Source organism: Syzygium oleosum, unplaced genomic scaffold, assembly GCF_021117445.2.
Source record: "Syzygium oleosum isolate NSW1041296 unplaced genomic scaffold, Sole_v2.1 Sole_v2.07, whole genome shotgun sequence".
Classification (NCBI taxonomy): Eukaryota; Viridiplantae; Streptophyta; class Magnoliopsida; order Myrtales; family Myrtaceae; genus Syzygium; species Syzygium oleosum.
Genome location: NW_026607491.1, coordinates 10,819,897 through 10,844,787, shown reverse-complemented (window position 1 = coordinate 10,844,787; position 24,891 = coordinate 10,819,897). Strand labels below are relative to the sequence as shown.

General features: G+C 41.1%; 4 protein-coding genes across 10 annotated transcripts; 1 reads left to right on the top strand and 3 right to left on the bottom strand.

Moving 5' to 3' along the window:
- Nucleotides 1-494: 494 nt before the first annotated feature.
- Nucleotides 495-5,376, bottom strand: LOC115661417 (uncharacterized protein At2g38710). Its single transcript, XM_030583725.2, has 5 exons — nucleotides 5,033-5,376; nucleotides 3,951-4,070; nucleotides 2,743-2,857; nucleotides 2,095-2,188; nucleotides 495-1,010 (listed from the first exon to the last, which is right to left on the bottom strand). The coding sequence occupies exons 1-5, from the start codon at nucleotides 5,134-5,136 to the stop codon at nucleotides 805-807; spliced, it is 639 nt and encodes a 212-aa protein (XP_030439585.1). The 5' UTR covers nucleotides 5,137-5,376; the 3' UTR covers nucleotides 495-804.
- Nucleotides 5,377-6,943: 1,567 nt separating this feature from the next.
- On the bottom strand, nucleotides 6,944-9,635 carry LOC115661322 (uncharacterized). 2 transcript variants are annotated; one of them, XM_056313277.1, is made up of 4 exons: nucleotides 9,437-9,635; nucleotides 8,855-8,944; nucleotides 7,874-8,141; nucleotides 6,944-7,411 (listed from the first exon to the last, which is right to left on the bottom strand). In XM_056313277.1, exons 1-4 carry the CDS (start codon nucleotides 9,477-9,479, stop codon nucleotides 7,090-7,092), a joined length of 723 nt encoding a protein of 240 aa, XP_056169252.1. In that variant the 5' UTR covers nucleotides 9,480-9,635; the 3' UTR covers nucleotides 6,944-7,089. The 2 variants fall into 2 exon arrangements, with proteins under 2 accessions (XP_056169252.1, XP_030439506.1); XM_030583646.2 differs by having other exon boundaries at nucleotides 6,944-7,387; nucleotides 9,437-9,632.
- A 126-nt stretch (nucleotides 9,636-9,761) lies between these two features.
- Nucleotides 9,762-11,876, top strand: LOC115662037 (uncharacterized protein At2g27730, mitochondrial-like). Its single transcript, XM_030584239.2, has 3 exons — nucleotides 9,762-9,992; nucleotides 10,246-10,329; nucleotides 11,628-11,876. Exons 1-3 carry the CDS (start codon nucleotides 9,864-9,866, stop codon nucleotides 11,643-11,645), a joined length of 231 nt encoding a protein of 76 aa, XP_030440099.1. The 5' UTR covers nucleotides 9,762-9,863; the 3' UTR covers nucleotides 11,646-11,876.
- A 4,618-nt stretch (nucleotides 11,877-16,494) lies between these two features.
- Nucleotides 16,495-24,601, bottom strand: LOC115693515 (phosphoribosylaminoimidazole carboxylase, chloroplastic). Of its 6 annotated transcripts, none has more exons than XM_056313460.1 (17): nucleotides 24,466-24,601; nucleotides 23,717-23,953; nucleotides 22,872-23,087; nucleotides 22,656-22,767; nucleotides 21,453-21,515; nucleotides 21,219-21,357; nucleotides 20,853-20,908; nucleotides 20,447-20,520; nucleotides 19,542-19,689; nucleotides 19,277-19,450; nucleotides 18,772-18,859; nucleotides 18,521-18,637; nucleotides 17,857-17,954; nucleotides 17,637-17,754; nucleotides 17,455-17,549; nucleotides 17,018-17,124; nucleotides 16,495-16,860 (listed from the first exon to the last, which is right to left on the bottom strand). In XM_056313460.1, the coding sequence occupies exons 2-17, from the start codon at nucleotides 23,938-23,940 to the stop codon at nucleotides 16,767-16,769; spliced, it is 1,923 nt and encodes a 640-aa protein (XP_056169435.1). In that variant the 5' UTR covers nucleotides 23,941-23,953; nucleotides 24,466-24,601; the 3' UTR covers nucleotides 16,495-16,766. The 6 variants fall into 6 exon arrangements, with proteins under 6 accessions (XP_056169435.1, XP_030476520.1, XP_056169436.1 ...); XM_030620660.2 differs by having other exon boundaries at nucleotides 23,720-23,953; XM_056313461.1 differs by lacking the exons at nucleotides 23,717-23,953; nucleotides 24,466-24,601 and having other exon boundaries at nucleotides 22,862-23,058.
- Between the last annotated feature and the right edge of the window lie 290 nt (nucleotides 24,602-24,891).

The window sequence follows — 24,891 nt, the reverse complement described above, 5'->3', positions numbered from 1 at the left end:
GCTTTTGCTTCTTATGTTTATGGAAAAGTTGGAAAGACATGCTCTTGGAAATATACAAACGTTAGATAAACTTTCAAGCATGATGATTGAAAATGGCAAAAAAAGGAGAAAAATGGCGTCTGCAAACAAATTGTGCAAAAAGAACTCCACACGTCCTCACTCAAAACTCATTTTCAAGGGATAAATAACATAGGGAAAAACTCCCAGAACACGTTGACAAGGTAAGAATCAAACAGGACCGTTCTCGAGAACGAATGCTGACACACGCATTAAATTTGCCACTGCTACAGAACAATGCAAATCTCGTGGCAAACAAGACACACTGGAGACTCACAGTTCAATATCCTTAAATACAGGAACAAATGCAAAATGCCATGCGACGAAACCACCCTACACGGTGACCCGACACGATATTGTGGCAGAGCTTTCGTACGAACAACGCGCTTCAAATGCACGTGCACGGCAAATTACCAAAGTTCACAAGCAAGCACATCTTGGCAAACGGAAATGAGACCCTTTTTAAAGTTACAGCAAGTCAATGATACAGCGGCACACTTCCCTTAGGAACGGCCAAAATGAGAATTGTCTGTCCCCGGGATCAGTGTCCCACGGTTTATGGAACAAGTTTTTCTTGTCTCTTCAAAATCAGATGAATTTGAAGAATCTTATAAAACAGGTCACAAACATTTGATAGAGGGGGAGATGGAACCCAAACAGCAATGTACCATCCCAAGTTGTTCCGTCTTAAATAATCTTCAGATTGCACTGAAAGAGCCCTGCCAAATCTGCAGAGCCATTCGGTAATCAATAATTAGCAGGCATAGCCCCATTAATAGATGCGGCCGAGCCTCTGTTCGCCCTCACGTACGTGACATAATCGCTATAATGCATAGTAAATATGGTGCTCTGGTAACGGGTTAGTCGAATGCGCTTTCTCATCGACTCGGTGATGGTGCCATTATAGCCAGCTTTCCGCATCAGGGAATCTATAGCCTCTATTTTTGTCCAACCTGAAACCAAATCACCCCATGCAAGGAAAAGTAAGTCCACTAAACAAAGAAAATATATATTGGACCCATCTTGGTTGTAGCTTACCGACGTGAAGTTCATGGCGGTTGTGTATATATCTTAATTAAAATCAAAAACCAAAAAGAAACTCTGATTGTTGCAACATTTTTCAGTCACAGAAAATGGACTGAAAACTGTGAAGAGAAACCATGCCAAAAAGATTGAAAGCCAACAAAGAAAAAAGCAGCATAAGGGAATAGCAAGAATGACGTAGGCAACGATTCAAAATCTTCTGATTATCGAGTTTCATGTGATACTTGGACAAATAAAAGAGTGAGTTTCATCGCTGTTGTATTGTGAAGTGAAATAGTCCAAAGCAATTAGAAACTATCAGTTTATCATGTGGTACTTTACTTCTGATTGAAAACAAATGAGGGATTATGAGAATGAATCCTTAGATTTTTGTATTAAACCGTGCAAAAATAGTTACAGGTGCATAATTTTTCCAAACAATGAGCTTTTAGTCCATCAAGATGACCGAACACAGGTTCCATAAAAGAACCTCGGGTCATCTCTCCCACCAAAGTGGGATTAGGATAACCTGTGAAGTGTAAGTCAAAAGCAACGGTATTAATATGGATAAACCAACACAAGAAAGGAAAGGACTGACTTAATTCACGCGGCTTAACATTTCTCACACCTTGTCCATCTCACTGAAAATTCTCAATTTCTCAAAAGGACTCTGGCATCTACCTCGACCTAGCTTATCAAAGACTAAAACCCTCACCATTTTTATACCGAATATAACAGCAATCGTATGATAAGTGCATGACATCTAATCGGCTAAAACTCTTCACAGATGTTCAAATCAGTATAGACATAGCAATCAGCCGATTAGATGGGGTTTGGGGTTTATTATGTACTTTTATTGTACAACTAAAAGATTAGCAGCAGACAACTCCAAAAAGAATGTCCTTTCATCTTATTCAATCTTGAAAATGATGCGAAGAATCTTAAGATCCCCGACTCATCAACTGGCTGCATATATCGAAGCCATTATTTTGTCCGTGGGAGATGAGTGATTACCTTCATGGGCAGCCACCTCAGGCAAATAGGTAGCACTTCGGCGTGTATTATAATCAGGATCGGTGAATTCAATAATTATACCATGCGTCCCTACCTGCAAAAGAACTGAAGAACTTCATAAAATGAATATACTATAATCTATTACACTGAGAGAATAATCCGAGAGAGCTTGCAATATTTTTGGCTGTTTGGAGATATCTACGGATCAATATGCACTGGGGGAGAGAGAATAATCCTGCATTGTGCCCTTTTAGCAAGCACACTTAAAACTACAAGAAAGTCTTGACACTTGAAACAGTCGAGTCTTGACAGACCTTTCAAATAACCCAGGGAGAGAGACACCATCTGCTAATTCAACGAAAGCAAGAACTAGATAACACTCTGAAGCGGAGAGAGGAACACAAAGGCATCTGCCTTTTTTGTTTGTGGACATATCTAATAGTGCTCAACATGCTAATCAACACATGCCAGTAAAAGATTTGATGAGACAATAACTACTCCACTGAAATTACCAAAATTCAGAAACAATTAATCACTTCCATATACAAAAGGTCATCAAGTATGCTGATTATGACTAGTAATTGGACATAGAAAATACGTAAAGTCCCCCAAAACCCATTTCTTTTACAATAGATGATATCTACTTACCTCCCAATCAAGATAGTTGTTAGCATTTTCATAATCAGTGAGGATGGAAACAGTACATTCGAGAAAAGGCAATTCTTTAGCCTGTATAGGAGGAAACCTTCGATCCCTTAAAGCGCTGCAAAAACAGAGAATCACACGATTTTTTATTTGATAAAAGCAAATTCTTACAAGACTAAGATGAATGCAAATCAAAGAAAATGACACTTGGTTGGCCACATCATTTTACAAGGGGATGGCATTCAACTGCACAAATACCCCAGTTAAAAACTGCCATGAACTGGGAAAAGAAAAATATTTCTTCTAAATTTGTTCACCATACAGCGCCTACTGGGACCACATAAGCATTAAAGCCTCTATTGGTAACTTGGTGCCCGAATCCACCAGCCTCCTCTCTAGTCAGCAAGTAAAAAACAACAAAAATCTAAACACGCTCTAGAAGTAACACCATAATGAAATCACCAGTGACAGAGATCAAGAAAATGATAATTGTTATGGTTTAAGATTGTAGGTGACACTAAAAGAAGTAGGATCCTATCAAATCCTATGATCTATCAGGGCAGTAGAAGCATCCTCACAGCAAGTCAGCCAAATTGCAAATTAACTACCTAACCTACATGCGAGCCAACAGCCAGATAAGAATGTAAATGGGCAGTAGCCTCATCAATTTGAGTCAATCAACATCAAAACTACCCTTTGGAGCAAAGCTGCCAGATTAAACTTCGGCAAATTGATCAAGAACGATTTATGAATCCCTTGAGTAGAACTTACATTGATGAATTTCTTGTGGGAAAAAAGTTACTGTTTACACCATGTCCTTTTCAGGGAAGAAAATTGCAAGTAATGTACTTGGAGCACCTTAACAGGACAACTGAGATATCACTGTGACCACAGCTACTCAGAATAATCAATTAGACACAAGTCCAATGTAATCAAATTTACTTGAACCTACCAGTTTCTGTCTCTACATAAAGGAATAAAAAAATATAATTATCCAAGACAAAAGTCCCTACTGCCTAGACCAAAGAGAGGCACTTTCTATAGCTACATAGTGCTCACATGTGCCCGCAGATAATACCCATAAGGATCAGCCAGTAGTCATCACATTTGAGTATCTTCAAACGAGCATGAAAGGGACAAGTGATTCCAGCTATCAAAATGAGTTTAATGAGAAGAAATGTGGCAAATACAAAGATGGACAGTCAGTGTACCTGGTTAAGGCGTAGTCCTTAAAACCATTGATCAAGCAACGGGCTTCCAGAGTTCCAATACATCCACGAAGACGAGGCTCGCTGCCATTGACCACTTTCTTCCAAGTCACAAATAATGGGCTGCATTTATGATGAGAACAATTATAACACTAAAAACTGGCTCGAGAAAAATCTATATGCTCTAAAAAGAAGACCACACAAAGCTTTTGGTATAAACTTGTCAAGATTGAGTGAACAAAAGCACCTTCCCTACACAGCCAAATTCATAATATTAAAGATCAGGACAAATAATGCCAAGACCACCAATATTTCTCGTCTAATGCAATTTAAAAAAGTTACACTGTTCGTGAGGGCCGTGTCTAGTGCACCAAGTTTCATGTTTTTTCTCCCAAGGTACCATGAGGACCAGCTAACAGGGAAGTATTTAATTTATCAATAAAATTTACTAAGCCACCACAAGTAAATTCACCCAAGAACCATGTAAAGGCCGGTGCTTTGCAGGTTCCTTGTCTAAGACCCTTGATAGCTTGCGGGGCAGTGAAAAGAGAACAACGCCCTGGTCATCCTTTTATGTCCATAATTTCTTTTCAAATTAACTCGCACAAAAGCACCAAAATGACATATGTCCAGAGAGTATAAGATGCGTTCATATCACACAAACTTTAGAGGAAAAGTAAATGCAATGATAAAATACGCATGCATGCAAGAATGTCCATGAGAAGGTTATCTGATCACTCCAAAAACACAAATGATACAACTAATCGGAGCAATGTAACCTTAGCAAACTAACTTTCCGTTGAAAAAACACAAACAAGGATGCCGAACAAAACTAAGACAGTTATGATTGCCCGCTTAAAAAGGCAGAAAAAGGAACAATCAGACAACAGAAATAAGCGATCGAACCCGCACTAAACAACCCATCTGCTAATTTTGATAATTCGCTCATCACGTCCCACGCAACACCAAAAGGTGCAAGCTTTCGCGAGCTCAGCATGTTCCGATTAAAGTTTCGACCTTTGAGCACCAACACCACAACACAAACACATGCAGAGAGAGACAGAGACAGAGAAAGAGAGAGAGACTGTTGTCCAGCATCGAAGGCAGGAGGAGGAGCTTCCTCGCTGTTGTAATGGGCGACGAGGGTGTCGAAGCAATAGACCGCCATTTCCTGGTTCGCCGACACCATCTTCTCCTCCTACTCCCTCGTCTCCTTCTCTCCCACCGCTTCGAGAAATCGAGGATGCCTCCACCACCGGCGACAACAACCACCGACCACCGCCACCGACCGCCGCAGCCACCGACGATCGCAGTGACGATACGAATTCGTCAAAGATCGGAATCGCCTTTGCTCCACCGATTGAACACGAGTAACTGGCGCAAGGAAAAAGCGCAGAAAGCAACCTGCTTTTCGGTGCAGTAGGGGAGAAAAATTGAGGTTCCGTGCACATATATTAAAGAGAAAAAAAAGCTCTTCTCAGATAAAAAAAAAATTAAAAGAAAAAAAGAACAATTATTATGCTTAAAACATTTTAAAAATGATTAAAAAAAAGGGAATAAAACGATGGCCCAACCGAGATATACATAAATTTGATTATGCTATGTAGCATCCTCAAGGTCTACCAACTTATGTCTAAAATTTATGGCAAAATGAAAATATTTTAGAGATTATGGACTTGAAATCATTTTAAAAAAAACCTCATTTGAGCATCTCGTCATAAAAAAGATAATACCGTCTACCTATAAAGACTTACGGATAAAATTAGAGTGACTCTAATGCCGATGTTTATATATCTTTGAAGATTTTGAATACTCTATCGTTAAAGAAATTCTATATTTATTTTAATGTTTTAAGTTGAAAACGTGAAGATCAAGGAACAACTAAGGGCTACCAACATGTGTCTAAGATTTATAGCAAAATGAAAATATTGAGAGGTCATGAATCTTGAAATCCTTTTTAAAAAAACTCCGTTTTAGCATCTCGTCATCAAAAAGATAATATCGTCTACCCATGAAAGCTTATTGATAAAATTAGAGCGATTCTAATGCCAATGTTTATTTATCTTTGAATATTCCATCGTTAAGGAAATTTTATATTTATTTTGATGTTTAAGATAAAAACGTAAAGGTCAAGGGATAAAAAAACCTAGAATTATGTCACAACTATGAACGTCACGGACGGTACCCCTCTCGCTGTGAAGGCAACTTGCGTGGTCAATGATTGCGATTATGAAGATATCAAATCACTTTTTGTCCTGGCTTCTTTCTTTATTGGGCTGTTTTATAGTCACAAAGGGGCCGATACTCTTATAATCTTTTACCATTCGATTAAGATGCAACAAATCTCATCCATTCGCTAAATTTCAATTCGAATTCGAACGATTATAATTTTCTGCTTTTCGATTCCGCGATGGTGCGTCGGGCCACGGGACTCGACCTTTCTTTATCAAACCCAAAATAGAATAAGCCGCTTTAGGGTGACGAATTTGTCTTTTCGTCCGCCGCCTAATCCTCGACTCTCCTTCATGTTGCCAAAGGTAGAATGCAACTTCTGGGTGAAGGACATCTTTCTTCGCTCACAAGCTTTTAATGGAGGGTCCAAGCAATGATATATATATATATATATATATATATATATATATATATATATATAAAGGTTAAAAGGAAACGGTGTGGAACCACACTAAGAGCATCAAATTTCCTTATCGCATAGAACTACCAAAACAGGACCATAAGACATAGTTGTCATGGAAACTTTCAGGCAGTTTCGCATACAAGACACTTCCGATTATCAGAACTAGCTGATGAGCATCAAAGATCTCACACAAAGCTGTACCCCGGGGACAAAAGGTCTAGCATGAAACTTACCAGGGTACATGCCCCCCCGCGAAGCAGTACATCCCGACACCGAGGCCAAAGTGCAAGGGGCTGGTTGCAACTATCAGGCCTCAATCCCCTCCAATCCTCGAAAAATTTCGTGATTGCGAGACTAAATATAGGGTTCGCTCAGTGTTCTTCTCCATCCGCTTGCTCTGCCAATGAATAGTAGTCTCCAACAAAGGTGCAACTTTTACAGTGCCTTACGAAAACAAGTAGTAGAATCTATCGTTATTGGAATGACAATAGTTGACGAGAGAGACTTTTAGTCTGACTCTGAATCATGTCTCTTCTTCCCCTTGTGCTTGGGGTGCTTCTTGTCTTCAGAATCACGAGCATATCTTTTCTCGCGCTTGTCATGCTTTTCGCGCTTGTCATGCTTTTCACGCTTCTTCTCCTCCCGCCTCCTCTTCTTCCTGCTACGTTCATCCTCAGACTCCTCACTGGAATCTGCTTTCCTTGCTGCTGAGTCAGGAGCAGGCGCAACAACTTTCTCTATGTCAGCTGAAACTACTGGTTGACTGGGTTGAACAGAACTTGATTCTTCCCAGGGACGAGGCAGTCTGCAGATGGGCACACCGCCAGAACTAAGGTTAAACAATAATAAACAAATAGAGCAAAAGGCTGCGATGTACATATTTACATGATGGGAACTCCCAACTTCACAGGATAAGTAGAAACCTCAGTTGGAGTTATGCATTTCCATAACAGGTAAAAAAGGAAATTAATCAGACAAAATCACAAAATGTCAACCAAAAGAAATCCTATCTCATGTTGTTTGGATTCTTTGGCAAATAAAACCGCATTATCTGCATTCAGACTGCGACATCCTGTCTATGTGCATAAGCAGTAATCTAGTCCAAACTCCAATCATATCTTCGATCATATTGTTTGCCAAAATCTCAGATCATCAATTGAAAAGAGAATTTTAGTGGCAAAGTATTCATGGTTTTAGAAGGGAGAAATTGGAGTATCTATCCCACAAATTTACATTGCCATGAGTGTATTATAAGAACAATTCATGATTGTTTAATTCAATAAACATGTACCTTGCGAAACCCAGACCATGTACACGTGCTGCTTCAGCATGACCTCCACCCAAATCCTCTGCCGTGGAGCCTCGCTTCACCAGTTCTTTCAGCTCATGCTTATCAAGTTGACTGCCCTGATTTGTGTTAGTGCGCTTAGGAGCTAATCCAAGCGCCTCCCTCATTGCCTGCTCCTCTTGTTCTTTGATTCTTTTTATCTCTTCCTTAGCAGCCTCCATATCTGCAGCCTCTGATTTCTTATCCCTGGCATACCAGTGCAGATCCTTTCCTGTTCAAATTAATAAAATAAAACGTAGCATTATTAAAGGCAGCTCAACTTAATCCAACCCAAAGAAAATCCTCTTAGCAACAGCATCGCTTCAACAGTTGAGTTCTTTAATGCTATCTGGATATAGGCTGAAGCTTTTGAATAATGAATATATGAGACGAAGGACTAAACAGAACAAGAAGCATAGACTGAATCCTAAAGATAAACTCGCTCAATCAGACGGGAGTCCGGCCAGATAAGAGCACACCTTATTTACTGAACGGCATGCCATGTTCTCCATAATTTAATAGGTTTTTGCTAAAAACATGTCTGACAGCGCAAACAAAAACTAACATAGCCAATTGAGGCAACCCCCAAAATAGAGCGTCCAATACAACAAGAAAAGAACATCTGTATGGAAGTCTACACAGACCAAACTCAAAAAGGTTACTCCAGTATTGCATTGAAAAATGAGATGACGTGCAACCGGAAGTAATGAAACAATCGGCATGTGGAAATGGCATCCTCTTTATGTTACACTCGACTGCAAATTACTTGCCGATGGGGTATTATAATGTGCAATCTTTTCCAAATAGAAACAAGGCCAAAATCTTGATTGCTTCGGTTATGTAAACCTAAGTTGAACCGACACTACATGCTTTCCTATTTGGTTTGGAAGGGTCTCTAAAGGGGAAGAAATCGAACAAAACCACCAACACGCCGCATTGACTTACCTTTCTGCCATCTACCAACAGGTGCCTTTAGGCTGTGACCGATATAATTCTCTCGATGTTTGTCGGCCTTAACGTCTTCCCAGCTAAATTCTGCGGATCATACACAAAAAACACATCATCAAAAAGAAGCATCGAAATCATCGTTTCAAAAGATAAAACAAGCTCATCCTGCACAAAATTGTCACTTGACGAGAATGCAACGAGCAAATTCGCAAGTATCTATACCATCAATTGGTGCCAGCGTCTACATTATTAGCCAAAAAGAAAGGAGTATCGATTCGAACAATTAGGGTTTCTATGAATCACCGCCCATCGCATTCGCATCTCGCAAGCGGAAACCCAAAACAAATCGTAAACCTAATAATTCTATGGCTAGGTCACCGCCGGCAGCCAAAAGCAAGCACGCACGCAGTGGAGACAGATTTTCACACCCGTGGAAATTCTAGCGTTCCATCATCTCACACAAATCATCCAATTCAAGCTTTGAGCTCCGCGATTTCGAACCAAGCAAAGAGTAATAGGAACGCTGGAAAGCTGAAGAAAAAACGATGCGGAGAGCGAGATAGAGAGAGAGAGCTTTACGATCTCGGCCGCCGCGAACGCCGCCTCTGGTGGGATGATACATGGTTCAAAACGAGGTCCTCCGATGAAGATGGGATGCGCGGTCGTCTTCTTCGCCGGCTTCTCGTCGACGAGTTCTGCAGAAGTCGGAGGTCAGAACTCAGAACTCTGATTGGTCTCTCTTTCCGCGAGAGCAAAACGAAAGGGCGAGAGAGAGAAGACGAAGGAGAAAGAGGGGAATCTGTGGACCGGACCGGGATGAGAACCGGCCCAACACCTGCCCGGCCCGGACCAACCGGACCGAGTTTTCCTTTATTTTGCTGGTGAACCGACCGTCACTCGCCTGCTAAACTACTCACTCATTCATTGCTCTCGGTAGTCAAGTCCTTCGAAATCGAAATCGAGAGGAATCAGTCGAGCACTGATCGTCGGAGACGAAGAGACGGAGATGGCGATGAGATCCGCGGTGAGCAGAGCGAGCGCGAACCGGCTCGCCGGAACGGCTCGTTTCTTCAGCGACGGGAAGGGGAAGATCCTCGGCGAAGAGGAACGCGCCGCCGAGAACGTCTACATTCAGGTCTCGGATCTCTTCTCCTCCTTCGTTCGATCTTCGATTTTTCAGGCCCTCGTTCTGCTTGCTTGTTGCCTCCTCTGATGTTGCTAGCGTGCGGGTGCGACAAACTACCTCGGACGGCATTACGCGGTGGAACCTGCCGGGGGGTTTCTTGGGAGCTGTGTGTTGGATTTTTCGGGTAGCGTTTCCTTAACTTGGTACGTCGTGTCTGATTGTGTTCTTTTTGGCGATTGAATGTGCTTGTGGGTTCGCGAAGAAAATGGAGAGGGAGAGGCTGGCGAAGCTGAAGCGTAAGGCCGAGAAAGAGAAGGCGGAGAAGGGAAAAGAGGCCGCGGAGCAGGTTAGCTCGGTCGTCGCCTTTTTCACGAGATGCTCTGCTCCCATGTGAATCCAATTTTTTTTACTTTGATTCTGTTGATGCATTGATGCATGGGGTGTGGCGTGGAGCGATGGGTTAGTGCGAGTTCAGCATAGGCATCATGAATTCATGGCTTTGCTTCCGTTGCCTTTCCATCATCCATTTCCCTCCTGACTTGAATTGCCGAACAAAATTAAACGTCAGTTTGCTTCGTTCCCTTTTCCACTCCTGATGACACCGAGCGCGTTTCTTTGGTCTTTTCTGAGGGCCTTCCCGGTGAAAGCAGTGGTGGTTGTTGAGGGAATATCTGTAGCAAAATTTATGGGTAGTGGAAGCAATTTGGGTTACCTAAGTTAGATTGAACAGCTCATCTGCAAAATCCGGCATTACTAGTTAGATTTAATTGGCATAAACGGCTATGAGAATGGAACAATCGCTAGAGGTGACTCCCCGTTAATGTGCCCTTATGAATGAAAAGTAACGTCTGAGAACAGTAGTGCCCATAGGATTTTGTTTGGAAGAAACGCTATATTCTGTGTGCATTCATCTAGTGCTATCATTCCTGGATCGATGCATTGGGGTGTATAACCACATAGAGCTGGTTTCATCTTGACTGGATCCAGAAGAGCAAGTTGCACTGGGGCATCCCTGTTAGTGGTATGCCGTATGTTGGTCTTGCCTGTACGTTGTGAATTTTGTATTTTGTCTTTTGACGGTAAGGGTCAAAAGCATAGTTACAAGAGTGAGAAGTGGTTGAGAGACTAAGCCAAGAACTATTTTGGATTCAGCGTTTCTCATTATCTGTTCAGTGGTATTAGATAAGTATGATATGTAAAGCATTCCTAGATAAGCTATCTTTCTTTCTCCTCCTAGGTATCTGGCTTGGAAAGGATCCTACTTCTTCGTCTATATAAGTGCGATGTACATGTTTTTTAGTACAAAACAGTGCAATGGAAAAAGTGATGCAATCCCTCCAATAAAGCAACAAAAATGGAAATCAACCCCTCTTTTATCCTTTGTGATGTGGCAAATGTCTCCAGCTGATGACCATATCGGAGTAGCTGTGTTGAGCGTGTAAGATAATCATAGGAGCTTAATTCAGTCTACCTCTTAGGCTGCACATGTCATATATGTTTATCTGAACATCCTCGTTCTTTGGTTGCCATCCCCTCCACCTTCGTCATTACCTCCATCCCTCTTTGTCCCCAATCTGCCTGCATCATGTATGAAACATCATTATCGTTTTCTATTCATAGTTGTCTCTTTTTCTTTCATTGCAGAAACCTGGAGAGAAGTAGTGACTGAACTTCACTAAGAAGGCGGACGTGTCTGAAGTCATCATGGATAATAAATGTGTTTGTCTCTGGGTGAGGGTTCATCAATATGTAAATTATTCCCTTATGCAGTAAGAGGGGAACCTCTACTCATGCGTTTGGTATTGAACTTCCAAAATTGTTGTCCAACAATCTTCCTTTAACATTAAAGACTTTGACATTTAACTTGATGGGTCGTTTCGTAGTTTTTCCCCCTATCTGTTGCATCTGTGGATTACATGACTTACAGATGAGAAAATCTGCTTCCAATTTTAGGCATTGCCGTTAATAACCTTATCCATGTGGCTGTTAAAAGATAGGGGAAGAAGGATGAGAGATCTCACTTTTGAATGAAATCAAGTAATGCATGTTGTTGCGGCTTCGAGGGTGTCTCAAACTTACTTTCTCATGCATGATGCTGCCATGCTCAAACTTACTTTTTCCATTCAAAGTGTCTCCAAGCTTACTTTTCATGCATGATCTCTCCAGCTTACTTGTTATTGGAGGAAGCTGTTCCGTTACAGATTTACTTTTCATTTCATTTAACAGCAGCTGAGCAGCTGACGTGATGCTTCGAAACCATCGGATATTTTCTCTGAAGCATCAGTTTCGTATCTATATCTAATATTACATTGACTTAAATTATCATTTCTATCGGGAGAAGATGCACTGGAATGACTATGCATTTCCATTGACCATGAGTTGCCTATAGATGACAATGCTGTACATGCACCTTGGGACTGAATAAGAAGTCCCAAGGCACATCAAACTGCGTTCAGAATCCCTGCCGCATCCTTCATCACAAGAAGCAATGGACTTATTTTTATCGGTCGTCATATTCGATTTTATGAGAACGACTTCCCCTTTTCACAAAATCCCTTCAACGCTCGGAGTCCCGTGACCCACTGTTCCAAATCAGCCGCTTCTTTCTCGTTTTTCTACCTAGCGAACCCGTTCTTCCTTCTCTCATTCTGCGGCCCTCTCCCCTCCTATCCAAGTCAAACTTCTCATAGGCGCCTCTTCTCTTCTCTAGCCCAACCTCCTAATCCGTCTTTTTCCTCCTTTTGGCCTACTCAACCTATTTCCATTTTTTTTCTCTTTGCCCGCCCCTCCCTCGCGACCTGACTCCTCTCCCGACCTAATTCCTCCCTTAACCGACTCAGAAATCCTTTCGCTCATGCCAAATCTAGAATTTTTAAACCCAGAAAATTCTTAATCTCTCTTTCTCTTTCCACGAATTGACACCTTGTTGCTACTCTAAGGTCAATCTTAATCCATGTTGGAGAGTGGCCACCACAAATGAATATAATGCTTTGGTCACCAACCATTCGTGGAATCTTGTCCCGCCTTATTTTTTTAAGAATTTAGTCGAATGTAAATAGGTATTGGACATCAAGAAAGAATCCGATAAAGCTATGCAATGCTTTAAAGCTCGCCTTATTGCACATGGACTTAAGCAACTGGTCAGACTCGATTATGACGAGAACTTTAGCCCTGTCGTTAAACCCATTACGATTTGAGTTATTCTCTATTTTGCGATTTCTTCGAAATGGGCCATAGGTCAACTTAAAAATGCCTTCTTATACCACATCTTTTATAAGAAAGTTTACATGCGCCAAATTTCAGTTTGAGTCCCCAAATCATGTGTGCCATTTACAAAAAGCCATCTATGGTTTAAGACAAACTTTACGTGCATGATTGGTTAACGGACAGTATTCATAAAGATCGTATTTCCTCTTTGCCTTCCACGCTTCAATAGGCTTTTCATATATGCTTCCTCTCAGAGCGTTTATATATTGATGATATATTTGTCACTAATGATACTCCTCATTTATTACGGTCTTTGATTAATTGACTATCAGGAATTTGATATGAAGGATCCGGACCACTTCACTATTCCTTGGTATTGAGGCCCATCACCACTCTGATGGTATTCTTTTATCTCAGACTAAAGTACCTCATTAAGGTCAAGTTTGTGTCTACTCCCTTGGCGAAGACTTTGTTGTCTACAAAGGATGGTGAACTCCTAGCTTCTCCGACATTGCATTGACAAATGATTGGTGCACTACAGTATGTGTCGATGACGATGCTCGATTTTTTTTTTTTTTGTGACTTGGTTAGTCAGTTCATGCATCAACCCGATTACCTCATTTTCAAGTTGTTAAACATATATACCGGTATGTATTTAACTGGTACATCAGCCTAGTGTTCTCCCGCTTCATTGAATGCTACTTAGACTAGGCTAGGTGCATTAACAGTAGATGGTCCACCTCAGGTTTTTTTGTCTTTCTAGGCACTAATCTTATTTCATGGAGTGCCAAGAAGCACTATTGTTGCCCGTTCTAATATAGAGGCTAAGTATCGTGTTGTAACTCATTGTGTTACTGAAACTATTTAGATTCTCCATTTATTTCGTTAGCTTGGGGTATCACTTTTTGTTTCTCACGGTTTATTGTAACAACATCTCTGCCACTACATTGCTCTCAACCCTTTTCATGCTCGCTCCAAACACATTAAGCAAGATTTTCACTTTGTTAGAGAGCAGGTTGCTTCGGGTGATCTACGGTTTCTCCTATGTGCCTACATCGAATCCGACATCTTCAACAAAGGAGTACCTAATCCGTGGTATGCACTATTGATATTCAATCTCTCATTTGTTACACCTACTTCGAATTGAGAGGTATTCATATGTTATTGATATGTATTATGGGCTCCTTCTGTAATTATTTTTTTATTTGTACTCTAATTATAATTAATCACTTCTATAAATACATATCAGGCTTTAGGTTAGGGCACCATAATGTCGTTATTTTCTATCCGACTCTTCAGCGGTACAATGGCCACGAGAATTGCTGTTAGCAGAGCGAGCGTGAACCAGCGCGCTGCATCGGCTCGTGGAGCAACTCGTTTCTTCAGTGGCGGGAAGGATAGCATTCAGGTCTCGACTTTTTTTGTTCAAATTCCGTTTCTGCGATCTTCAGATTCTCGTTCTTGTATCCTCAATCTCGGCGCAACCGGAGAACGAATGCGTTCCCGAGGTTCCCAGCAGCGGATCTTTGCGGTCCTCGTTCTGCTTGTTGCCTCCTTTGATGTTTCTAGTATATGTGAAACAACCTGCGAAATTGTTTTTAGAAGCTATATGTCGTGTCTGATTCTTGCCGTTGAATGTGCTTTGACTTCGTGAAGGAGATGACGAGGGAGAGGGAAGAAAGGCGGAAGCACGAGGCAGACAAGAAGGCGGAGCAGGATAGAGAAGCTGCCAGGAAGCTTAACTTGGCCTTCATGATATCGTGAGATTCTTCTCTTTTGTCCCATTTTTATGCATGGAATGGCTTGTAGCAATTAGGTTGTGTGAGTTCACCGTAGGCATCATGAATCATGGCTTTCCTTCCATTTCCCTCCTAACTTGAATTCACCGAACAAAGATAAGCGTCGGGTCTCGTAAAATTTCGTGGGACGAGGTAACCGGGGTTGATACATGAACTTGGTTAGCAGCAAAAATTGCGAATGGACTCGTTTTTTAATCCTCTCTGATGTTGGAAACGTCCCCGCCTGAGGACCATATTGGAGTAGCCGGGCCGCTGTTACTGGTACTGCTGTGACCGAATTTTTGTGAGATGATCGGCGGAGCGGAAATCAGTAATACCTCTCAGGCTGCACATGTCAAACCTACTTAGCAGAACATCCTGGTTCTTTGGTTATCATCCCCTCCACCTTTGTCATTACCTCCGCCCGTTCCTTTCGTTTCTTTTTCCCAATCTGCCTCCATCATGTATGAAACATCGTTATCGTATTCCTATTCACAGTCGTCTCTTTTTCTTTCATTGCAGAAACCTGGGGGGAAGTAGCAAGGGTGAAACTAAGAAGTCGGGCAGTTCCGAAGTCGCCGGGCATGATAGTTTTGGTGACTCTGGGTGAGAGTTCATCGATAGGTAAATGATGCTCTTATGCAGTAAGAGGGGGAAGCTTTACTGATCAATTTTGGTATTGAACTTGCTAAGTTGTTATCCAATAATCTATTTCTAACATTAAAGACTTTGGCGTTCAACTTCATGGGTCTTTTCGTAGTTTTTCCCATCCGGGGATTGCATCTGATTTTAGGCAGGCTTTATCTTCAGTTCCCTTATCTATGCGGCAACTAAACGATAGAGAAGAAGGACGAGATATCTCAATTTCGCTTGAAAATCAAGCAATTCATGTTATTGCAGGTTCGAAGAGTCTCCGACTTAACTTTTCATGCACGATGCTGCCGCGCTCAAACTCACTTTCTCACTTATAGCATCTCCAGAATTGGCTTCTTCGCATTTAAATTGAAGGCGTTTTGCATGTGCGAAGACCCTCGGCTTGCTCGTACACAAATCACACGAAATTATAAACATTTGTTTGTTAAACAGAAACTTCCAGATGCAGTGTTATAAACCATCTCAATACAGAGGTAAAAAACGATGCAGGCCTTCCATGGTTTGTGTGCATTTGCTTGAGTACACAACCATGAATGGACAACTTGAATCCTCTCAAATAAGGCTGCGCAGCTTGGAAAACGTCCAGTTAAACACATAAAAACTATAGCAGCTTCCTTTGAGCATTGCATGAGACTTCTTTTGCATTCCCGGAAGCTATAAAAGGAAGGTTAGCTCGCACTTAATGCGGTAATTCTTCACATGCACTATGATTGTTACGGATAAAACTATCATTGAACAAAGAGCAGAATATTAAACACCAATAGTATAAATTCTTTTGATTCAGGTGCGAAAAAGAAAAAGAAAATGAATGACAATTGGCAAAGACAGCATAAACTAAATGGCCAAAATTGGTACATTGCATTATGGTGAGAGATCGGAAACCCAGATTGGGGGCTCCTTTTGTTACTGAAACAATTTGGTATGTCGTCATCAAGCATCGGTTTCATACTGATATCTAATGTTACATTGACTTAAATTATCGTTTCTATGGAAAGAAGATGCATTGGGAATGACTATGCATTTCCATTGACTATTTAGTTTCCTATGAATGACAATGATCTACATGTACCTTGGGACTGAATAAGAAGTACAACAGAAACCAAAAACAATCATAACTACCAAAACTGGCGCACGCTCGGGACCGTCAAGGATTCAGATATGATTCCCAACCTTCTCTCTGCAATTTTTCTGCCTTTGTGAGGACATCTTCCTTCGTATCTTCTTGGTACTGGCTCATTCTGCGCAAGTGAAAGATAAAGAGATCAAATGAGCACGGATGCATTTCACCCAATTTCACCATGAACACCATTGATGTTCCACTACAGACGATATCATAACATCTACTTCCGTTACAATCGCAAACCCCACATCCTAAAGTGAGACGAAAAGACCAACCTAACCAGTAGGTCTGGATCACCAACTCCCAACATTCTAACGGCTAGCAAACCAGCATTTGTGGCATTATTTACTGCCACAGTAGCAACAGGGACACCCCTTGGCATCTGCAATAAAGCACGACAAACACAGTCATGAGGCTAAGAGATTTTTGGTGCTCTAAGAGGACCGTGTCACCTATACACCAAAAAACCAATGACGCCACGCAAAATGTCGTGTATTTCATTGTACTCCACCCAAAAAAAAAATTTCGTATTCTGTGATTGGTTGAGTGGACAGAAGACGTGGCCCTTTGGGAGGACATAAAACCTTCTCCAAGTTACCATTTTGCAGCATAAAAGGTGGATTTTAAAATAATCAAGGACCACAGCTCCCATCAAAAACTGAATTCGACAGTAATAAGAACCAATTTTTCTATAATTAGAGAAAAGAAGTACCTGCACTATCGATAAAAGTGAGTCAAGACCATCCAATACAGAAGCACGAACAGGCACACCAATAACCGGTAATGGAGTCAGGGAAGCCACCATACCTGGAAACAGAAGACGGAGTCTCTTAAACGGTAAAAAGCCATCGATTACACACAATATTCTAGTGATCAGGACATAAAACAACTAGCCTGGCAAATGAGCTGCACCACCAGCACCAGCAATAATAACTTGAATGCCCCTCTCCTGAGCAGAGGAAGCATATCTGAACATCACATCAGGGGTTCGATGTGCTGAAACTATTCTCACCTGCAAAGTTTTTATTCATATGATAAGTTCAACTTGTCACTAGGCATGTAAGTTCATTGCCCAACAATGTAATCTTGAGAATATAATCAGAACATAATTAACCTCGTAAGGCACATCAAATGCATCTAGTATCCTTGCTGCATCCTTCATCACAGGAAGGTCGGAGTCTGAGCCCATTATAATCCCAACACGCAGTTGTACTGCATTTAGCTAGTGCCATTGTCAATAATCATGACAAAGCAATGGCGTATAAGCTCCATTTAGCACAGAAACAATTTTATAGCCAGTGCAAATGTAATCCTTTTTTCTTTGAGAATTTTTCAAATAGGCAGTAATCACTAAAGATGCTGTAAAATGGAGCTCAGTTGTTAGTGCAATCACAGGTGTCTGAACAGAGATAAGCCTACTTTCTAAGCTTCCTTAGCACATGAGACAAAGGAATGCAACTCGCAACCGTGAGAAAAGCAACCTTTCATGGTTTCAATGCAAAATCTTGCGTCTCCAACCACACTCGAACTTGTACCTTTATTTAAGTGCTGTACTACTCAACCTCAAAGCATTCCCTGTAGCTTATGAATCCAAACATACCTAACCCCCCTAAAATATTTTTGTAAGCAGGGGTCTGCACGTATTTCTATTGTTTTCCAGGAAAGAAAGGCCCAGATAGAAGACAATATTTGAGAGAGATATAAAGAAAAACAAAGAAATTCACCATGTTCTACCCCATAAAAGGGCTATTTCTAGACCAAAAGACGAAAAAACTAACCTGCTGACTGACAATCCCTGCCTTCTTCACTTAGCAAAGCATTTAGTTGTGCTTCCACAGTGCCCATTGAGGAGCCAACAATAGTAATATGACCCATTTTCCTTTGCTTACGCATTTCTACAGCACCAATAAGAATATGTAGTTAATTACTGGCCAAGAGTGAGAGAGTAGGAGCCAAGGTTGTCGCCTTGGGGTTGTTTTTTTTTTTTTGGGGGGGAAGGGGGCGGTGGTGGTGTTCTTGATCATCTGACCTGGCTTATCATACCAATGAATTGCAGCTCCTTTTATGCTCAATGCCCTTCCAATCAACCGATGAGCCAAACGAAAGCCTTGTTCCCCCTAAGCACAATAAGTACCATGTCAAACCTTTTACTATAAGCATCTAGAGCAATAATGAGACCACATAAATGACACCAACTCAAAGATTTCGAGATAAAAGCAGTCCACATATATAATAGCTACAAGACACGATAAAAGCAGCCAAAGGTTTATAATTAGAATAGTCTACTGTGTAAGCCCCAATCCCCATAACCAAGCTACAAGTGCAGCACTGAGTGCCTCTTAAGTAAATTGGCAGTAAAATAAGGAAGCACTTGTTTGTCATGCTTGTTGTGTGTGTCTGCAGCAAGAACATGGTGGTTTAGGATGGGAGGCTAAGTCAAGTGCATTCAATGCATAAAACAAAGAAATGATGAAAGCCAAGTAGTCTAGTTGGCAAAGCAATAATTCAAAAATCAGGAAGGCGTAAAAATGTACCTCTTCTTCACCAAGTATATTGTACATGATAGCAGCAGGAGTTTTCATTGACGGATCACCAAGTGGAAGACCAATAACAGCTCGCAAATGCTGTTCAAACTGAGAAGTGTAGCAAGCCTCAATTGTGTGATGGCCACTATTGTGGGGCCTAGGAGCCACTTCATTTAACAAGACCTAAAGGCAAGTGAAAGCGTGTAAGTAGGATAGAGGTGGCAATTTGCAATAAGAATAAATTGTAGAGGAAGTTATCGATGACCACAATCACCTGACCATCCCTAGTGAGAAACAATTCAACGGCAAAAACACCAGCGCCTTCCAGGGAACAAACGGCTTTATATGCAATATCGGTAGCTTGTTTCCGAATCTTCCACGGTATACTCGCATGCGCCTTAACTATGTGACATATGTTTTCCCTAAAATTGCAAGAAATATAATAAAATGTGTAAATAGTTTCTGCCAAGAGTAAGAGGTTTGGTTTAGCTTTGGGAAGGGGCTTTGAGCCTCTAAAGCCCCTTGGGGAAAATATGAGGTGTTTGATTTAGCTTTTGGGACTCCATTGGCCAAATGCTACAATAGCGATTTAATGACTTTTTTTTTCTTTTCAATATTATCCTCATTGATAATTATGTTTTCCACTTTTGCCCTAAAAAAACACTGTTCATCTTCTTCCTCAATCTGTCTTCGCCGGAGCTACTGTGGGTCGAGCGACCCAGATCTGGCCGACCACGGTCGTGCGACCTCGCGTCGCGCATCCTCGGCATCGTGCATCCTTGGAGACCCCAGGTGACGGCCGTCCTCGGCAACCCCAGGTGACGGCCAACTGAGGTCATGCGACCGCCCAGGCGCCGTCGCCTGGATCGCACGACCCAGGCTGCCATCACCGGGGTCGCGCGACCCAGTCCGCCGTCGCTTGGGATCGAAGGGTAGGGTAACTTTTTTTTTTAATAAAAAAGAAAGTTCCCAAAGCCCTTTGCAAAAAAAATTTGCCAAACACTACTTGGGCCAAGGTAGCTTCACAAAGGATTTTTTACCAAACGCCATTTGCATTTCCCAAAGAGGCTTTAACCTAAAGGTATTTGCATTCCCCCAAGGCTCATTTGCAAAGTTGAACCAAACGGGCCCTAAGCCTACTATAATGATAAACCATAAAATAAAAGACAATAAACCTACTTGTGTATAGTCTCAACCACAGGATAGCACAAGACAGAATTGTCTCTTCCTCTTGCTACAATGACAGCAAGCTCCTGTAATAAGATTCAAGATAACACAGTTACATAAGGAATGCTGGAGAAAACTAACGTGAATTGTCACATACATAACTTATGTGCATTAAGACACAAACACCATAAACATTTTTTTTCTTAGTGAAAATTAAAATAAACAATTGTCAAATACTGTAATTCTATGTTCTCTGTAAGTGCTCTACAAACCCTCTTCATTGGCAATGTCTAGGCAATCCATGAATAATGAATTAATGTGGAACAATTTGTTGATAGAAGGTGGAAAATACACCATAAAATTAGCTATAACAAAAATCATTAATGGTCGATGCTAATGATACTTATGAGATGTGCACCTTCATGAAGGGTGCCCATTTTTCGACATAGAGTCCACGCTCAAATCCTCCAAGAGCTGCAGAAGATGAAGATCAAAAGTAAAATTCAACCAGCTACTTGTAGACTGATGAATGCAAGAATACGTTCTGAAATATCAAAGGGTAATATCGACGGGACAAGACAAGAAAAACAAAAAGAATGTCCGGAATTTACAAAATCATCCATCTTGTCGTGTAACCAAATGTACTAAGAAATTGAAAAATAAAACTAACAAAGAAAATCTTTCCATCATCAGATAGAACTACGCAAGAAATGGAGAGCAACTCCAAAATGAAGGAACTCTAAGTACTACAAGAGGAAGAGGTAAGAAAAGAGATGGTAAATACCAGCCACAGCAGAAGAAAGCTCCTCGGCTGTTTTTGCAACAGCATTTCCACGCCCATCATAAGCTAGTCGTTTGCTCTTTACCATCAGGGGATAGCCAAATAGGTCACCAGCTCTCTCAGCACCTTCGAGATCATCTATCTGTCACAGCCAATTCTCAAGTCAACAGAAGGAATTAGAATGCCAATGTCCAGGTCACACTGCAGGTCCAAGAAACATCAAGGAAATTGACTAACCTGCATAAACTCTGGAAGTGGAACGCCATGTCTGGAAAAGTGAACTTTTTGGAGATATTTGTCCTGGAAGAGAGCACAAATCTTAGTAAGTTCATTGTCCTAAAAAGGAAATTCATCTATTATTCCAGTATATTGGGAAAAAAATAAGCAATTAATCAATGATCCAAAGAGAGACTAAGGCAACCCGAACTTATCTTCTCTGCGGTTCAAAATAGTACAATATACCCTATCAACAAATTTGTAGAACGTCACAGAACTTCTTTAGAGCACACCTAGAAACTACCCAGCCCAATAATACAGCCTATATCAGTGGAATTTCTTTTGTTTTACCAGAAGCAACGCTTAAAATCAAAAACTCATATCTTAACAATACACATGTCCGTAGTCTCGGTATTCAATGATGCATATATGCAGTCATTCACCTTCACTACTTGACTCAGCTTTTGCCAGAATCGATATAATCCTAAGAGAGATTTTTTGGTCATGTTTCACGACTTTCATGTCTCATACAATTAGAAGTAACATGCATTAGCTAATCTACAATTGGAAGAGGAGCACAGAAAAACCGGTAACCAGTCCATCCTATCCCATCCTTAAACAACAAAAGTCTTAGCAAAACCTCAATTTCCAATAGGTCCTACAGTAGGAAAGTCTCTGTACCTCAAACGTCCAAGGGATGTTAAATGTGTTCTCACTCCCCACAAGCTAATGAAATACAACACACTCCAGAAAACCTAAGTGGTGATGTCAGACCTGAGGGACCATAGTTCTTTCAGTTTTTGTTGCATTGACATGGCACATGAGGTAAAGCCATCCTCAGAAGTTTTTCAAAAAGTAATGTATGTTGGTTCTGTCATGCTTATTGACATATTTTTTACTTAGTTGCTTTCAATGCATCGATATCATTTTAATAGCTCCTTTATGTATCCATGTCTAGAATAAAGATGAGAACATTATAAGTTCCTCCAAGTCTAGTGGAGATACCACAGGATTTTTCAAACATATGCAATGTGATTTTCTCCTAAATAAGAGTGTCAATTGAAGAACTCTAGCAGCTCCATAATCTGCATGTCGATCCTCAAAGCTACTGAGTCTACAGCTGACAGAATCCTTATTAACAAGAAAAAGATTTGCGGAATTCAAAACAATACAGTCTCCTACATGAAAATAAAATTCACCACGTCACTGTTAAAGAAAAGTAACCTGGATAATTCGAATAGTGGAGGCTTTAGGTTGGCAATCCACTCCGTGTTGCTCAAGCTTCTCCAAGGTGGCAGCATCAACATGTTCAATTTCGACCGTCAAAATTTCACATCTAACTACCACGAAGAAAGAGCATACATGAGTAATTATTTAATCAATAAAGCACTTCTTTTGTAAAAGCATTATATCAATTCCATAACTAGTACATAATAAAACCTCTTCGCAAACTCCTCCACGGTCGCACTATCGTCAAAGCTGCCAACCACATGATTGTATGCAATTGCACTTGCTGGGCAGCTTTCAAGTGGGTCTAACACAATGACTTTAATGGCCATTTCAGAAGCTGCCTGACATAGCATGCGACCCAGTTGCCCTCCTCCTAGCACACCAACTATCTTCTCGCTTAATCCATGGGCCGGTAAGTCGTCCTTCCTTAACCATACAAAAACATACACTCAAGTTCCATATAGAATCGTATAAGATCTTACAGATAGAAAAAGGAGAAAAATTTAAATTGAACACAAAAACTTTAAGTACCCTGTTGGACGACAACCACATCCAAATCATAGCAGGGAGAAAAGACTTGGGAAGGATTATGAATCTAGAAAGTGAAGAAGAGAATCTTAGAAAATGATTCTTCTATAAATAATTCGGAGAGAAGCAGATAGAGAGAGCTTCATGGAGTAGAAAGAGATTTCCAAAAGATAATGAGCCTTCTTTTCCAATAAATTTTCAGTCTAACTGAATACGATATTACAATGTCTGATTTAGTTTTCTCAGTATCATAATACAATATGTAATGTGAATGGCTTTTAGAGCTAGTACTTAAATTGTTCTTAAAATGATCCTCGAATGCTTCTGTTTGCAGCTGAGAGGAAAAAAGGAAAATAAGAGTATCTCCTAACTCCAAAAAAAAAATTAATAATAATTTTTGCAAAGCAAAACAATGTTTCTATCATCCATGTTGCAGCCAAAGGAGTAAACTAAGAAAGATGTGTCATGGTGCAGAAAAACAATATCTCAGGTGTATTGAAACGGTGATAACACGCGGCAAGTACAACAACCTGGTTGAAGGCTCAAGACCTTCTGATGATGCCAGGCAAGCTAAGCTTTGAGAGGAAGAGGTACGCGTAGAATGAGAAGCAAATAACTTTTCTTTACAACAACCCGAGCGTTCCATCGAGAATCTCACTGCTGTATCAATCACTGCTGTTGCTCCTCTGGGAAGCACGAAATGAGTAACTCGGTGTCCACTTAGCACAATGCTCTGATGAAGATGAAGCATTCTAACCCTCGCACTGCAAAAGAAAAACAGGATCGAGCAACATTCTACAAAAACAAAAATGTGGACAACAAAACAGAAGGGAAAACGATTCGTCCGATAAAGACGATAAATTTGGCAAAAGGATATAGCATCACGAAATACGAAACTAGCTAGCTACATTAGAGAGATCAATCACACGTTTACTTCACCGTTTTCAAGCAACAAAAAGAAAACCCAAGTCGAATTACGCGCATGCGAGGAGGTCGACTATCTCCGAATCAGGGTCACATTCGTTCGACACGAAAACACTGACACCAGAGCAGACGAGGCAACACGACATTAAAAGTCAAATCCGCCATTTTCGTGCCTCTATCTCAACTACGATGTCTTCTTCATCATACTCAACAGGCAGAGGCGAATGATCATCTCCCACAGCACACAAAAGAATCACTCATCGAATCAATCGCGCATTTCTCCGAAAAAAACCGCACATGCTTGAGCTACAGACACAGAGAGAGAGAGAGAGAGAGAGGGATGGAGCTTCACCGATGAAGGGGACGGTCGAGTCTGAAAGACGGAAGAAGAGAAACCTTCAGTAGCTGCAGTTGACGAGGCGCGAGTCGCCGGCGACGGTGGGGCGGAGCTCGGTGGCGGAGTGCGGTGGCGACACGGAGAGTGTGTGTGTGTGTGTCTTTGTTATAGTTGATACCCCGTGGGTTTCGGATAAAATGTTTGGGCCGGGCCGAGAGAATATATGGGCTTTCTCGGATCCGGCCCGTATAACGTCGGTCCAAGCCCAGCCCCTAACAAAATCTCCTAGATTTTACCGTGATTATAATTTCTTTGTTATTGAGAAGGAGGCCGTCATCTTGAATGAGTTTTGGGAGAGAGGGAGAAGGTAATAAATTCATCATTTATTGTTGCATACGTCAGTCCTTTAAGAGGAGAGAGATAATAGAGCTTCCGGATCTA